At 32.2% G+C, this 14961-nt stretch overlaps 2 protein-coding genes across 6 annotated transcripts in view; one reads left to right on the top strand and one right to left on the bottom strand.

Annotated features, from left to right (window-relative positions):
- The window catches only part of LOC129787307 (DNA-binding protein RFX2), an 865065-nt gene that overhangs the window by 644223 nt on the left and 205881 nt on the right, over positions 1-14961 (bottom strand). The window lies entirely within an intron of this gene.
- Positions 1-14961, top strand: part of LOC129787338 (protein roadkill) — a 137330-nt gene that overhangs the window by 101557 nt on the left and 20812 nt on the right. For 2 of the 4 annotated variants that reach the window (XM_055822874.1, XM_055822875.1), the window contains one exon: positions 13013-13178. In XM_055822874.1, the coding sequence (XP_055678849.1) occupies positions 13101-13178 (78 nt within the window). In that variant the 5' untranslated portion in view covers positions 13013-13100. Of the gene's footprint in view, positions 1-1949; positions 8841-10963; positions 11134-13012; positions 13179-14961 lie in introns of those variants that run through there. The other 2 variants (XM_055822873.1, XM_055822872.1) reach the window with 2 other exon arrangements.

The following is a 14961-nucleotide window of genomic DNA, read 5'->3' on the forward strand; positions in this document are numbered from 1 at the left end:
CAAATTTTTCTTTTATCCTTAATTGGAAAAGTTGTAATTTTCAATTTTATTTTTGTATTAAAAGTAAATAAAAATGAGTTAAAATTCCTGGAAAAAGATGCCATAAACCTTAAATAATATATTTTTTCTTTATAGATTTTTCAATTAATGTTATGGGCGTTATTTTTCCTCAATGGTTGAGCACTCGTTGGAATTTGCTTTCAATCATATATACCTCTATCCCACCTGGGTGATACAGATTTCCTATTGTTCATTTTTATTGTTTGCAATTTTTCAGTATTTTCAATTCCACGAAATGTACACACACACATCATCTCTTTACACCCTAAATATTTTATTGGCAATCTCCTTTGATTTTGTTCGCTTTCACCCCGAAACAAAAGAAAATTCTTGCAAAAACGTGCTCAGATGACTCGTGTCGTTGGGTTTTGTGAAATTTTCACGTCGAAAACTTCGTCGGAGTGAAAAGAAGGTGGGTTTAATCACCTTATTCAAAACGATATAGATATGTGTAATTTTCTAAAAATATTTTCTTTTCACACGTGAGAAATTGGAAAAATTTTCTCCAGGAGAAATTTTATCGTTTCACATTTCGTCTTCTTTTATTTTAGTTTTTTTTTGTGTGTGCATTTCAAATTGCAATAATTGCATACTCAAGATAAGTTTTTGTGCGCTATGCTATATGTATTATGTGCCCTTATGGACAAGAAAAAGGTTTAGTTTTTTAGTAATGTCCTAAGGGGTATATGAAACTTCAATAATCACTGAAAAGCTCGTAACTTTATTGCCATTTTAAACTCCTACACACCATATATGTATGTATGTGAGAAGTTTTTGCAATTTGTGCCGAGCAGGCATCGAGAGGTGAAAAATTTCTCAATTTTGTGCACTTAAAAGCTGCTAAATGTGCCGCAATCGCGCGGGTACTATAATGCGTCTTAAGGTGGTATATATGAGTGGTTTCATGTTTAAATAACTCCTATAAGTGGTATTTAGTGAAAGTATCCAATTGAGTGCACCAACATCTCTCACATTTTGCCGTCTGTGAGTTGATATTTTGTGCGAATTGTTTTTGCCAGCAATTTGCACACGAATAACAATCGAAACTTGAAGTACTTTTTGTGCAAAAAATTTATCCATAAAAGCTTAATGAGTTTTTGGTGGTTTTCTTGTGAAAAAGAAAAAAAAAGTTTTTTTCTTTCCAAATGAGAAAGGACAAATATTGCAAAAGCGAAATTAAACGTAATTTTAACCCTTTTGTGCCCTCATAAAAAATTAAATAAGTTCCCAACACTTTGTGCTGTTTTATCTCTTTTTCCAAATGAGAAGGTGAATAGAGCTCTCAAAAGAAATGCAGTAAAATATAATATTGAGTGCTTTATATGTGTTTTAAAAAAAAAACTAGAGCTCACACTAAAGAGCTTTTATTGCAGCATTGTTCTCAATGCATTTTTTGTATTCTCCTTCTCACTCTCTCGCACATACTTCTCAACAATAATGGTGATTTATTTAAATTTCACCACGTGTGTTTATTTTTCCAATTTATAGCGCAACAAAACACACATATATAGCAAATACAAAAAGAAAGGATTTTCACTGTAATGCACTATTTTGCATTAAGGAAATTTGCAATATGGTACGTGCTGGCAATATTTTTTCTTTCATTTCATGTAAAGATGTGAGAGTCATTTACATTTTGTGGGTTATTTCTCACAAAACTCTCTAAAAAAAACACATGAAGAAATAAAAACACTTTCCCTTTATGCAATTTTTGCCTCTTATGCTGTCTCGCGAAAAGACCTCAAATTGAATCTCTTTCGGCACAACTATATACTTTATGTACCTACTTTTTTTTGCGCACACTCTAGCACACCTTATAAAGTATTGCAAAAGTGTTGAAAAATTTATATTTATATGAGAGAGGTGTGATGTAAAAGAAAATTCGATAATTGAATTAAGTTTTCCATTAGCATTTTTCGCAAAATATTTCGTCATAAAATGTGTAAACACCACTACAAGTAATTTTCTGGAAGTAGTGGGGTCATTATTTACTTACCTGTCTTACCTGCTAATTATGTTTTTATTCTGTTGTAGCGGAAAAGTTCTTTCTCAAATTCTATCGTAAAAAAAGATTTTATAAGTTTTAATCAGATAATATTATGGAGCTTTTTAATTGTTTTTTCTTTCTATATTTTAATTTAATTAATGTTGAACTTTTAAACTTAAAATTCTATTAATTTTAATATTTTGGATTTAAAAGAAAAGCTCTAAAGAGTTCAATAAAGAACAATTGAAGCTTTTCCAATTTTTTTTTAACAAAAATACAGAAATAATTTTAATCCTGAATTGGTTTATTTACTCAACACAAAATTTATTTAATTTATACATAAAATTAGTTTTAAAAGAAAATTCTGCAAAATTGAGTATTTTATTCTATTTTTCTCTCAAGAAAATATCTCCATATATTTTTGCATTTATAGCCATTTAATTAAATTCCTTCTAATCTGCAAAATGTGATAAGAAGAGAAATAGTTGCTGAATGAGCTTTTGCATGAATTTCTCCAATTTCTCGTTGAATATACCCACCAATTAGAGATTTATCACTAAAATGGCTTTTTCTCTTGCAATTTCTTCTCAAACAACTCACGGTATATATATTTGCTAATTTGTGTGCTTGTGAAATTGAACTACATCCAAATGGCATTATACACCATTCAATACTCAATTAATTCACCTTTTTATTTATCTTCACATCAACGTGATCAACTCTCCTTTGCATGTCTCTTTTCTCAATTCCCAATAGTATAAAAGGCTTTTCTCTTTTTTTTGGGTGAATGGCATACGGATGGTTTTGTGCGATTTCGTGGAAAGCCTTCCATCCAACATGAGGAGAAAAGATAAAATTAGTTTTTTTTTTGACGTGATTCAACCGTGTGCGCGGGTGAAGAAAAAGTCATGATGGGAAAGTGTTTTGGATTTTTGTGTGAAACAAAATTATGTTTGTTATGAAAACAGTGGAGAGAAAGCGAATCGATTTTGTCTTGCTGGGCTTTTTTTTTTCGCCATATATAAGCGCATTGGCGGAAAATTTTGCTATTTCCTCAATCTCTCTTTGTTGATTGGAATGAAATGCAATCCAAACGTCTCCCACACACACGTATGCTGAAGTAAATTGTGTTATGCAGTAAGAGATTGGTGAAAAGTACAGATCAATGCTGAATGCCTTGAAGCAGATGCAAGAAATTTAAAAATTTCGTTTAAATATTTAGTCAGCTTTTGATGTTTCTTAAATTCTTAGAATTAAACATAAAATTACTTTAATTTTCAAGGAATCTGTTGAAAAAAAATTGAAAAGAAGGAATGAATTAACTTATTATTATACTGCTTCAATATTTCTTTGCAGTACCTGTAGATTGTGAAATTTGATCATTATTTCGATAAAATTACATTGATTTTAAACACAGGAAATCTCCCGATGAAGTAAGATTGCCAACGTCAAATTCAATCAATATACAATCTCAATTTCTTTCCTTGCAACTTCTGTCTTTTGCAAAACATTCCCATCAATGTATATTTCTGACATGATAGTATACATAATAAATTTATTTAATTAACCATTTAGTGATTTTATCACCGAGAAAAATAATAAAAAAAGGAAGAAAAAGAAATGGTGTAAAAATTGGAGAAAAAATGTCAGAATAAAGTGAGTGTATAAGCGATTGTTGGAACACAAATCCACTATCCCACTCCACTGCCACAGTTTCACTCGACATCGTGCGCGATATGTTCTCAATTTCCGCTCTGTAGATTATTTAATTTCATTTTTATGTGTGGCGGCATCATCGATTTGTGACGATGATTGCCTTCAAACTTGGCTGGAGTTGTGTGCGGTTGATTAATTGACATTTCAAATGTCCATCATATTGAATGCATCTTGGCATGATGATGCACCTTATTAGATCTTTATAGGTATACGCGGAGGACCAAAAAGAGTGACAGATTGGAAATAAAAAACGGAACATATAAAAGAAAGAAAATTCTCAAGATTGGAAAAATGGAGTGGAAAAGAAATAATTGAAGATTATTGTGGCATATTGAGGTGATTTTAATTCTTTACCCGAGACTTCTTTTACACCATTGCGGATTGGATGCAATTTCTATATCTTCTAACGCATTCGAAGGGGGAATTAAATAAAATTTATTATCACATTCAAGTGAAAAAGCAGTACATTGCATTATTTAAGATTATTTTTCTGTACGTTTAACCCCATAAATTGTCAGAGATCTTATCCAATGACTTATAACACATAAAATAATGTATAAAATATGATTTTTGCATTTCTTTTTAACCTTCCCGCATGCATCTTCACTTGAGAATTAATTTTTTTTTTAAAGAGAGAAATTTTTCTTGAGGAATGTTTTCCGGCTTTTTCTTTTATTACTCTTTCTCCGTAAAGATCTCATAAGATGTGTATTTTTACTGAAACTCTGTTGTTACAGCATTTAGTGAAGAAAATGAGTGAGAAAGATGGGGAGGAGGAGATTGAGTGAGAAGGAGATGTGCAAAGAAGTAACAAAAGTTCGAACGCCAAAGTTCTCATAGTAAATTGTTTATTATTGCTTCAGATGGAATTTCTCTGTAAAGAGAGAAGGAAAAATATATATAGGAGGATGATTAAATTCTCTTTTTGATTTTTTTTGTTGCAAAGAAAAAAACAAAATTGCCGTTGAAATTCTAGAGGTGAGAAAAAGTGGAATTTAAAACTCCAAAAATTAGGTGTCAATTAGTGATAATTTAAACGTAATGATGAATAATCGCTAATTTTGAACTAATAGAAATTTTGGAAGTATTTTTTTTATTTAGTTATCTGGTTTTATACAGTCATAATTGGTTATATATTTTCTCAAATTTGTGTTGTTTGATTAAAAATTCTCTGTTTATCTTCACGGAATTTCCTCACACTCATTTTATCAAAGCATTGTTTGTACAAATTGTCAAATAATGTCTTCCCACACACCTCAAAATTTATTTTCTCTCTGTTTTCTTTTCTTATCGAAATTCTCTGAAATATTTTACGATTTTTTTTATTACATTTAGTGTATGTACAATGTGACCTTGGGTGGCAGGAAATATTTTCAAGTTCATCAGAAATTTTATATTTAAATTAAACAAGAGTCACGCAAGTGTATAGGAGAGAAGTTGGTAGATTAATAAGTTTTTCTTGTATAGTTTTTTTTGTAGTTTAATAAATTTAATTTAAAAGAAAATTCTTATGTAGAAAAATACATAACAAAACATATGTAGGTACATAATTAATTACAAAAAAAGCTTGTAAAAGCTTTAATAATTAAACCGAAGTGAAGAACAATTATTTTCTTAGATAACTCACAATATTGCTAGATAGAAGTTCACAAATCAAGGGTTTCCGGAAATCCTTTGAATTTTTCATGAAAATTATCAATCTAAACTATATTATTTAATTACATATTATTACGTATTATGACAGCTAAAGTGAGAGAATTACGAAAGAGTTGCGCAGTAAGTTTCCTTTGTCAGTCCAAAACACTTTATTTTATCTTCCTGGAAGCCCAAGAACTTTCTGTTAATAAGATAAGCTCAACAATCGTATCTAATTTCATTACATCGCTATAACGTGGTGATCCGGAGCAGATGTTAAGTGAATGGGAATTATGCGTCGTTGAGAGTTACTAAAACATAAAAAAAGAAAGGACATGAGAGCAAAAAAAAGAACCTCCAACAAAAAGTACAGGAAGAAGAGGTCCCCTTACGGCTTTCTATCGTCTCATTCAAGGAGATCTTTGGGCTTGATATAAAAAAAAGGCAAAAATCTCTTAAGAAATTGAGAATGATTCAAGGCTGCATCGAGAAGGAAAAGCTCGCTCCTCCATTATATACCTGTTGTGCCATCTACATTCACCTTCATATTAATCTTCCTTCCATGTTCTTCTTCATGACGGCAATTTGATACAGAAATTCCTTGTACTCCTCCCACAAATGGGTCACAGGGATGCGGGAATACAAAATACCATATTATACATTTTTTTTGTTGTTGGGAAAGAGAGGAGATATGGAAACCTGAAGAGAGGAAGAGAAACATGACCTTTATTTTGACATTGTCTGCTCCTTCATAAAATTGATTTTCAGGAGATGAATCATAAAAAAAACCCCAAGAAAGGAACAAGGACGTATAAAAAAAACTTCTCCACGCACAATCCCTCAAAATGTGTGTGTACATAAAAATGAGGAAGATTTTGGAGATTGATTAGATTCACCAAAATATCGTTCAACTTAATGGATTTCAATGTGATTTTAAACTGAACACAGACCTCTCAACAGCCTTGGAATTTCTTGAAATGTTCCATTAAATGATTTTCTCAAAAACTCATCACTCTAAAACCACAATGTGCTTGGGTGCTACCTACAACTATACAATACCTTCTGCATCAATAAAGTCTGCATTGGTCGGTGCGGCATCTCTATGAAAAAAAACTCTGAAGTTTTCTTGAAATTGTGCGGAGTCTTTTTACGACGACGATGGTTATGATTTTACAAGCATAGACTGGGGGAAAATCAATTGGTTTCCCTCGGATTCTACGGCAATAAATGTTAATGTTTGTTATTCAATTTTTTTTCTCTGAAGAGATATTTTTATGTTGGATGAAAAGCAAAAATTCTCCAAAAATGACAAAAGAATGTTTTTTTTTGTTGAGATTTTCTTCAAGAATTTTTTTCTGGGAGTTTCTTTGCTTAAAAATTTAACGGATAAAATGAAAATTAAATATCAAAATATCTCTTACGTAGGTTTATGCGAATATAAAAAAGCTTTATAGGAATTATCATTATGAGTATATATAGCATCCAACCATAAATCACTTGAACATTTTTGCGTAAAGAAAAGCGATAAAGGGGACAAAAAAAAAGTTCGCACATTGCGAAATTTATTTGCAAAAGGTCTCCATATATTTTTTTTTCAACATGAGTGATAAAATGAAATTGTGTATGAAATTCGTTAACCTCGAATTTTTTTTTGGGCGTTTATTATTTAATCTTGATAAGGTGATAGTACCTCCTTCCGTCCCTCAGTGTATCACCTTCAAAGAGAAAGACCCAACGAATGTTTCCTTGTTTAATATCTCCATCACAAAAGCATGACTGATGGCATGGAGTGTACGTGACAAATGAGAAGTGAATTATTTGTCATTTTATGTATGAGCTCATTTTATTTTTGCTATATAGGCGATGGTCAAAGGGGAAGTTTTGGCAAATGGGACACTATTTTGTCATACATAATATACTGAATCATACTGTGTTTTGGCTAAATTTGGTGCTTCACTTTGGTTGTCCTTGGGGCAAACAGAGGGGGTCACACAGTACAGCCTTAACCCCATGTGTGACATAAAAGAATTTATTATAAAGAAAAATAATCAGAAAGGAAATGAAAGAAAATTAAGTTTTTTATGAGAAAGTTTCTTTGAGCTTTGAGTTAGAATTATGTTACCTAGTTGAATAAATATCAGCAAAAAAAGCTTTGAGCTGAAACGTTTTTTTTTAGCAACAGAGATTAAAGCTGCACTGCGTGATATTAGTGTATTTAGCAAAAAGCAATTTTTTAGGGTAGAAAGAGCTCATGGATCTTTGAAGAAGAGAACTTTGTGAGACAAGAAAAAATGAGATTAATTTGTGCTGCTGAAGGTGTACAACACCACAAGAGATATCCCAGACTCTGATCTCCACAATCATCTTCGTCAATCTCTGCTGTAATGCCTTGAGGCGAAACATTGATCCGGAGACCTTTTGTTGGATATATGGGGGGGTTATTAGGGTGCGAGGTGGAAGAGAGAGAGAACGAAAAAAAATTGGGAAGGAATACTAAAAGCAAACGAAATTCATTTTTTTTTGGACAATAAAACTAAAATGTTGTATCCTTGGAGCTTTTGTTGCCTCCATTCGTCCTGTTTTTTCTACACACGACACCTCCATGTGAGTGTCTTCGGGGGCACATGGTGTGTGAGCTTCTTTCACAAAATTATTCACCTTAACGAAAATCTTTTCTCTTTTTTTTTCGCTTCCTTCACTCTCTACTCCTCCGACTTCCCTTTTACACGAGAAATTTTGTATGAATGTGTGTGTGGCTTTAGTCTGGACAGTAAAAATGCATATGTATTTAGAGACTTTTGTGTTATTATTTCCATTTTTTTTTGTCCGTTTTGGATGTTCCAAGAGGTTGGAAAAAAATCTCTTTTTCGGGTATCAACGCCACAGACTTTGTAATAAATCAGTTTTGCCGGAGAATTTGTCGAGTGAACATCGTCGGGGTTCCTTGCTATAACTTTCATTTTGTTGTTAGGCATATAAAACCCCCCTTTTGAAAGAAATATTGCGGTGTAGAAAAAAAAGAGCCCCACGAAATTGTTGACGTGTGTTTTCACGACAGATAAATCGACTTTATATACCTACCTACCTACCTACTATACATAATATATTTCAAATTGATTTCCATGATAGTGAAAGAAAGTGGGATGGAAAATGATGAATGTTTAGTGAGAGAGACAAATTAAAATATTAATAAAATGACATAGTGTGGCTTCTTCTAGCATTCAACAATGTTTAATAGAAAAAAGGATAATTTCAGTGTGAAGTCCTAAATCAAAGTTATGCCTTTTATGGCCTTAACACGTTCAATGAGGGGAAATTGAATTAAAATATTCCAATCTTTCTCTTTCACCTTTCATTTCTTCACTATCTACGTGTCTGTGTGTGTGTGTTAGGAGCACGTGGAAATTTTATTTATGCATTTCTTCATGAATCAATTTATCAGGTAAAGAAAAAAAATCTGAATTTCTATATAATGAATGGATTGCGAGAGAGAAAAAAAATTTTTTCATTGCCATGAATCTCATAGCAAAGAAGATTTTTTTTTTATATTTTATTAGATTAATCCTCTCGTGTGATGGAAGTAAATGATTCGCCAATGATGATCAATTTGCTTCCATCCGCAACGTTGCGGCACGAAGAATTTCAAACATAGCACACAGTCATACATATATTTTTATGGTGATATAATTTTTAATGGATATTTGAGTGTTATTTTTTTCCAGTATTATTTGCTTTTCCTGGGGTAAATGTATATAAGAAGATATGATGAAGAATAAAAGAAGAAAAAAAACATTGTTATGAGATTCATGGTCAAAGTAATTAAATGATTTTGTGCTCTTTATCAATTTACGCTTCTGGAATTGTCATGTTTAATTCTATTTTATGTCGCACGCTGTGACATTAATGGGAATCACACGGAGCACGCGCTCAAAAAAAAGCAAAACAAAGTTTATTTGATAAATTACACAGTGTTTATGTTGTTCGATACGGATATTGATTTTTTTACACGTCAATTTGACATTTGAAATAAAACTAAACAGGATTCTTTTGACAGAACTAGTTTGACAGCACCTGTTTGACCAAATTCTTTGACAGTTTTTTATTTACCTATGTGATTATCAATGGGTAGAAAAACCACGTTTATTATTTTTTTTTTAATTTATTAAAACTATGTAATTCATTAAACTTGTATTTATTTTAACACAATTAATGACATCATAGAGGTATGTTTTTGAACTTTAGAGTTTGAGTAAAAACAATTTTAATTGCAAAGTAGTATTTTCGGGATAAAAAATAGCAATAAAATATAATAATAAGGAATTGTTTTTTTTTTTAAATCCGTTTAAAGACGTCTTAACTTTGAGGTTAAGTGAATGTCATTTTTTAAAAGATTATTAAAATGTTTTTCGACTGTCTGAGCTTTCATACGCTATACGTTCGTTTTTTTTTTTGGATTAAGATGATCTCCCATAAAAAGCTCGTCTGACGTACAATTGACCAAAACAATGTTTTTTTGTTGATTTATTGAGATTGACGATGCTGTGTAAAATACTCTAATAAATTACATATTTTACGTGTGAATTAACAAAGCTCTAAGAATATTCTACCCTAAATTATTCTACGAAAAGAAATTCTTAAATCACAATTACTTTTTCATTCACGTAAAAAATGAAATTATTGTGCATAAGTGTAACACAGCCCTCAACGTGTTAACCAAGAGTACGAATTAATTTCAAAACTAACAAATGATCATCGATTAATGGTTTCATTATCAGTAGGTACTATTGATCAACAATATTTAGTACATAATTAATTATATACATACATAATAAATTATTCCTAACGCGTGTGACCCATCAACCACAGGGGTGACCCGCGCTTGTTTCAAAGTGAAAGCGCACATATGAATGTAAGAAAAAACAGCATAGAATTTGCTTAATGTCTCTATAAATGTTTGAATTATGGGAGTTCACACATGGGTATCCTTGAAGATGAACTTTGCGGAATATTCTAGAGAATTTTTTGTGCAAAAAAAAAGCTTCTCTAATCAGCATGGTGTGTATTTTTTGTTCATTAGAGCTTCCAAACCATATATATACAACTTGTTGCGCGTCTGCGACAAACGAAAATTTTTATACATCGCGCGCGGTGATAAGGAAGAGAGCGGGAGAGAATGTGTGCGAAGGAACAGAAGAGAAGTAGAAAAAAAAATATGTGGATGGGGAATAATTAACGAAAATGTCGTGTTATCGTTATTTGAGGCGCGGGGGTAACCTTGGTTTGGTGTAATTTTGGCATTTGAAGGACAATTCTAATCGATTGTGTGACTTTTTTTTTCCTCCTATCGTGCCTCTCACTCACTCTCTCTGGGGTATGTCGCACTTGGCCATCTTTTCAGTATGTTTTGTGGTGTGAAGCCACTGCCCCATAGAGTTCATATATATGTACTTTATACTTGATTCCTGGTGGTTTTTTAGAGCCATATATATATTAATGTGAAATATGTACGTCGCGCGGGCATATCGGCTGCGAGTAAGTGAGACAAGCGAAATTGATGATTAATGTGGGAGTGAGTGAGGGAGAGTTTGGAGCTGAATTTTCGCAAAACGCGTTGTTGGAAAATGCTTTGCTCAAATAGTATTTGACCATTGGGTTATATTGGCGTTCAGTATGGTTGCTCGAAGGGGTTTTCGTTCATTGGAGTGTGTGTGTTTGCTGTGGAATTGTGCCAACAGGTAATCTATATAATATACCTACATAAAATGTAGGTAGTGAAGAAAATTGTGCGGCTTTGAGTGAAAATGTAAGGACGAACATAGCACGAATGCGGTCACAATTAAGGATAACAATGTGTTTTCTAATCTCTTATGTCTCTCTACTTTACCACCACCGAAAAAAAAAACTTTCCACTTCGTGTGCGGGATCCTTTTTCATTTTTATGTGTACAAAAATGTAGGTAACTATGAGTGAAAGAAACAGACGGGGTCTGGGTGATGTTTAGTTGAGTTGAGAGGTGAAAGAAGAAGAGAATCGAAAAAAAAAGGTGAAGCAGGTGGTGATCAAGGAGGGTGCGTGCCCTAAATGATCGTCCTCATTTTTCCCTTTTAACGTTATAAAGAAAACTTTTTCATCACCCATCTGATTATCTCACATTTTGGTTCCTTTTTCGCCATATAATACTCCAACCAGAAAAAAATTCAATAAAGAGCAATTTTGTGTGAGTGGACAAGAAGAAAAAATGTGTGCCATTTTTTTTTAAAAAAGACATTGAATGCTATATAACCTTTTTTTTTACCCACACTTATGGGTCTTTGTCGTGGCATCTTAAATATAATACTCAATTTTCGTGGATATGAAAGGAAAAAGAAGAAGGTGAAGCCAAAAAGAGAAGATAAAGAATAAAAGAGACACCAATGAGCAGATGCTTTATTGATGCAAAAATATTTGTACATTGAAAGTGGTGATGAATGGTTGCAGTTTTTTTTTCTTCTTCAATAGTTTTTGAAATAATAATAAAAAAATGAAGGATTGGGAGCATAGGCTAAATGAGAGGTATTCATGAGATATACATATGTGAATAATTGCTATTTATTGGGGGCTTCTTGGTAGATAAATAGGTGCTCATTGTATGATGAATGTGTGACACATGACGGTTGACGTACAGGAATGAAGTCATTAAATTTTTTTTATTACTATATATATACTCAACAATTGAAGCTATTGCAGCAATATCATCAATTTAATGGCTTTCTTTCTAGATTTTCTTTCTCTCACTCCTAACTCTCTTATTCTCAAACTCAATGACATAATCACAAATACCAGTAGTTCGTGCGTGGGACGCAGCAAAGTAACAAAAGAAGATGATAAAAGAGGTCTAACGTACTTACAATCCTACTAGGTATATTGTGATTCATGAAGAATAGAAGGCTTGATCTTTTGGAAAAGTACACGAGTACTCACCTTTTGTAGTCTTGAAATATTTCTTTTCGTAATAAATTGACATTTTATTGAATAAATTTTAATAAATCTTTACTATCTAATAGAGCTATTATATTGATAGTTAGATGAGTTAGATGATCTTTCATTCAAAAAATCGAAAAACGGAAAAGAAAATTTGCAAATTGATCATTTTTCTTAATCTATCATCGTATAATGTATATAACTGTCAGCAATATATAGTAGAATATATAGCAATCTTAACGAAATAAAAGCCGTTTATAGGCTCTTGAAATAGGAATTCTAAAAAAAAATTAAGAGTTAAAATCATTTTTTAAGATCAAACACATTAGTTTTTGTAAAACAAATAAGAAAATCAATAACAAAATCAATGAAATCACTTCACATTATTGAATTATAACCCTCAGTGTACAACTTTAGTGAAAGAAATCTCATTGCAAAGGAAAGTGTAGTGAAAAATACAAAAATTAGCAAAGAGACTGGCTAATAGGCAATTTTTCTCATCTCTTCACTCTCTTAAAGCTCGTCTGAGAAAAGTTTTCTTTCTTTCACTTTATGTGTAATTTATGTTTGGATGCCTTTTGCAAAATCTCCAATAGATAATGAGACTTTCTTGGGTGTAATTAATTTTGGGTTTCGCTCTCTCTCTCATTGCAGGTTGCCGGTCGTGAGTGACTGTCCGGCAGGTCAGACTGCTAGAGTTACATCCAACCTCCACTCTTCCAGTAGCAGTAGCAGTAGTACAATGGCGGTTAGTAGAGTACCGTCACCACCGTTACCGGAAGTGAATACACCAGTTGCTGAAAATTGGTGCTACACTCAGGTATGTTTTTTTTTATATTTATTTTTAAATCTTTCTCTTTAAAGAATGTTTAAATAAAAAAAGCCATAAAAACTCTTCACAATATTTATCAGAAAAATTGAGGTGAATTCAGCATTGAAGAATTATGATTATGGGGTGCCAAAGTTCGCACCAGAAGCATCTCAATTTTCTTATTCCATTTCTTTTAATCTTTTTGCCTCTTTTATGGCCCAACGGATTATCTGTATCGTCTCTCGTTTTGTACACCAGTAAGAAAATAATGGAAAGGAACTCCTTTGTCCTCAGTTCAGCAGTGAGGAATGTTTTTATGCTGCTTATTGCAATGTTTGTGTGATAAATTTTCTGCTGAATCACTTAATCCTATGTGAAGTTTCTTAGAATCTTGCTCAATTTTCGGTTGTTTAACTATTTTCTTTGTCACAAAGAACGGGGGAGAATCAATCAAGATTTTGGAAAGACTGCCTCAGGTTAATCTTTGTGAATTTTATGGCATTTTATTTGAGCCTGAAATATGGGATTTTTTTGGTATTAGGCAAAGGGGTTTTAAGTTACCTGAAATGTATTAAAAGTTTCATTGATTTGATCTTAGAATTTTTCTGAATTTCTTTTTTGTATTGGAAAAATTAAATTGTTTCAAATTGTTTTGAAAAAAATTTTAAAAATTTGATGAAAAATTTCAATACAACTTTTTGTAATTTAATTTAATATAACCCTTTAAAAAGTTCTTTAGCAAAGTTTCAAAGTATTCAAAGCTTTTTTCCTACATTAGGCTACAATTTTCTTTTTCAATAATTTTCGACTTTCTACTACATACATTGCAATAGAACAATTTTCAAAACTTTGGTAAATTTCATCGAAAGCTTGAATCATCATTTCCGATATATTGCCACACATTTCCTCAAGAAATTCTCTTGATTCTTTTTTCTCTCTTTGACGGGTTAATGAATCACCTCAAAGCTATAGTTCCCATACTACTCTCAATTCAAATGATTTGTTGATCTTCCAACCTTCCTCTTTAGCGTCGTGCTGGCAATAATTTGATGGGATGATGAGAAAATTCTTTAGGATGAGAGTCAAATTTCATCATTTGTGGTTTAATATATTATATTGTGTGTAGAATAAACCACGTGTAAGATTTGAATATGTGTTGCTGGGCAGTTCAATATCACTTTGCGTGTGTTTTTTTTGTGTGTACTCTTCGTCTCTTTTTATGAGGTCATTTATGAATGAAAAATACAATTGAACACAAGATGCTAAGTGTGAGAATCCATTTAGAATTCTTTCGTTTTTTTTTTCTTGTTATCTTGTAAAGAGAAGATCACAGAGCGGCAAATGATCGCGGATGTTTTGTAGTTTGCTATAGTGAGATGAGAGATGAACCATCAGAGGTTGAACATGACCAAGAACACTCAAATGTCCATAATCTTTGGTCTTCTTCGGGTATCCATCTCTCTAAAGTTTCAAAGAGCGCTTTTTCTGCACATGGCCTGTTGTGTGCGAATGATCCGGGAAAAAGGGTGTGTGTGCGGTGGGAATTGGACGTCCCATGTGCGATATATCTTCCAACATAACCGGGATTTTCAAATGCATTTCTCGTTGTGTCGCTCCTTCCCTGCCCATTTTGCCTGTGTTTTTTTTTCCTCCTTATTTTACGTGCACATGAGTGGATGCACCGCCGTGGTCACAGTCTCGTCATTATATTTTATTTTATTATAGAATTTTCTACATCACATATGTTTGTATATAAATTGTCTCTCACCCATGTTATGTATTCTTTGGTGGT

This window comes from Lutzomyia longipalpis, chromosome 1 (genome assembly GCF_024334085.1).
Source record: "Lutzomyia longipalpis isolate SR_M1_2022 chromosome 1, ASM2433408v1".
NCBI lineage: Eukaryota > Metazoa > Arthropoda > Insecta > Diptera > Psychodidae > Lutzomyia > Lutzomyia longipalpis.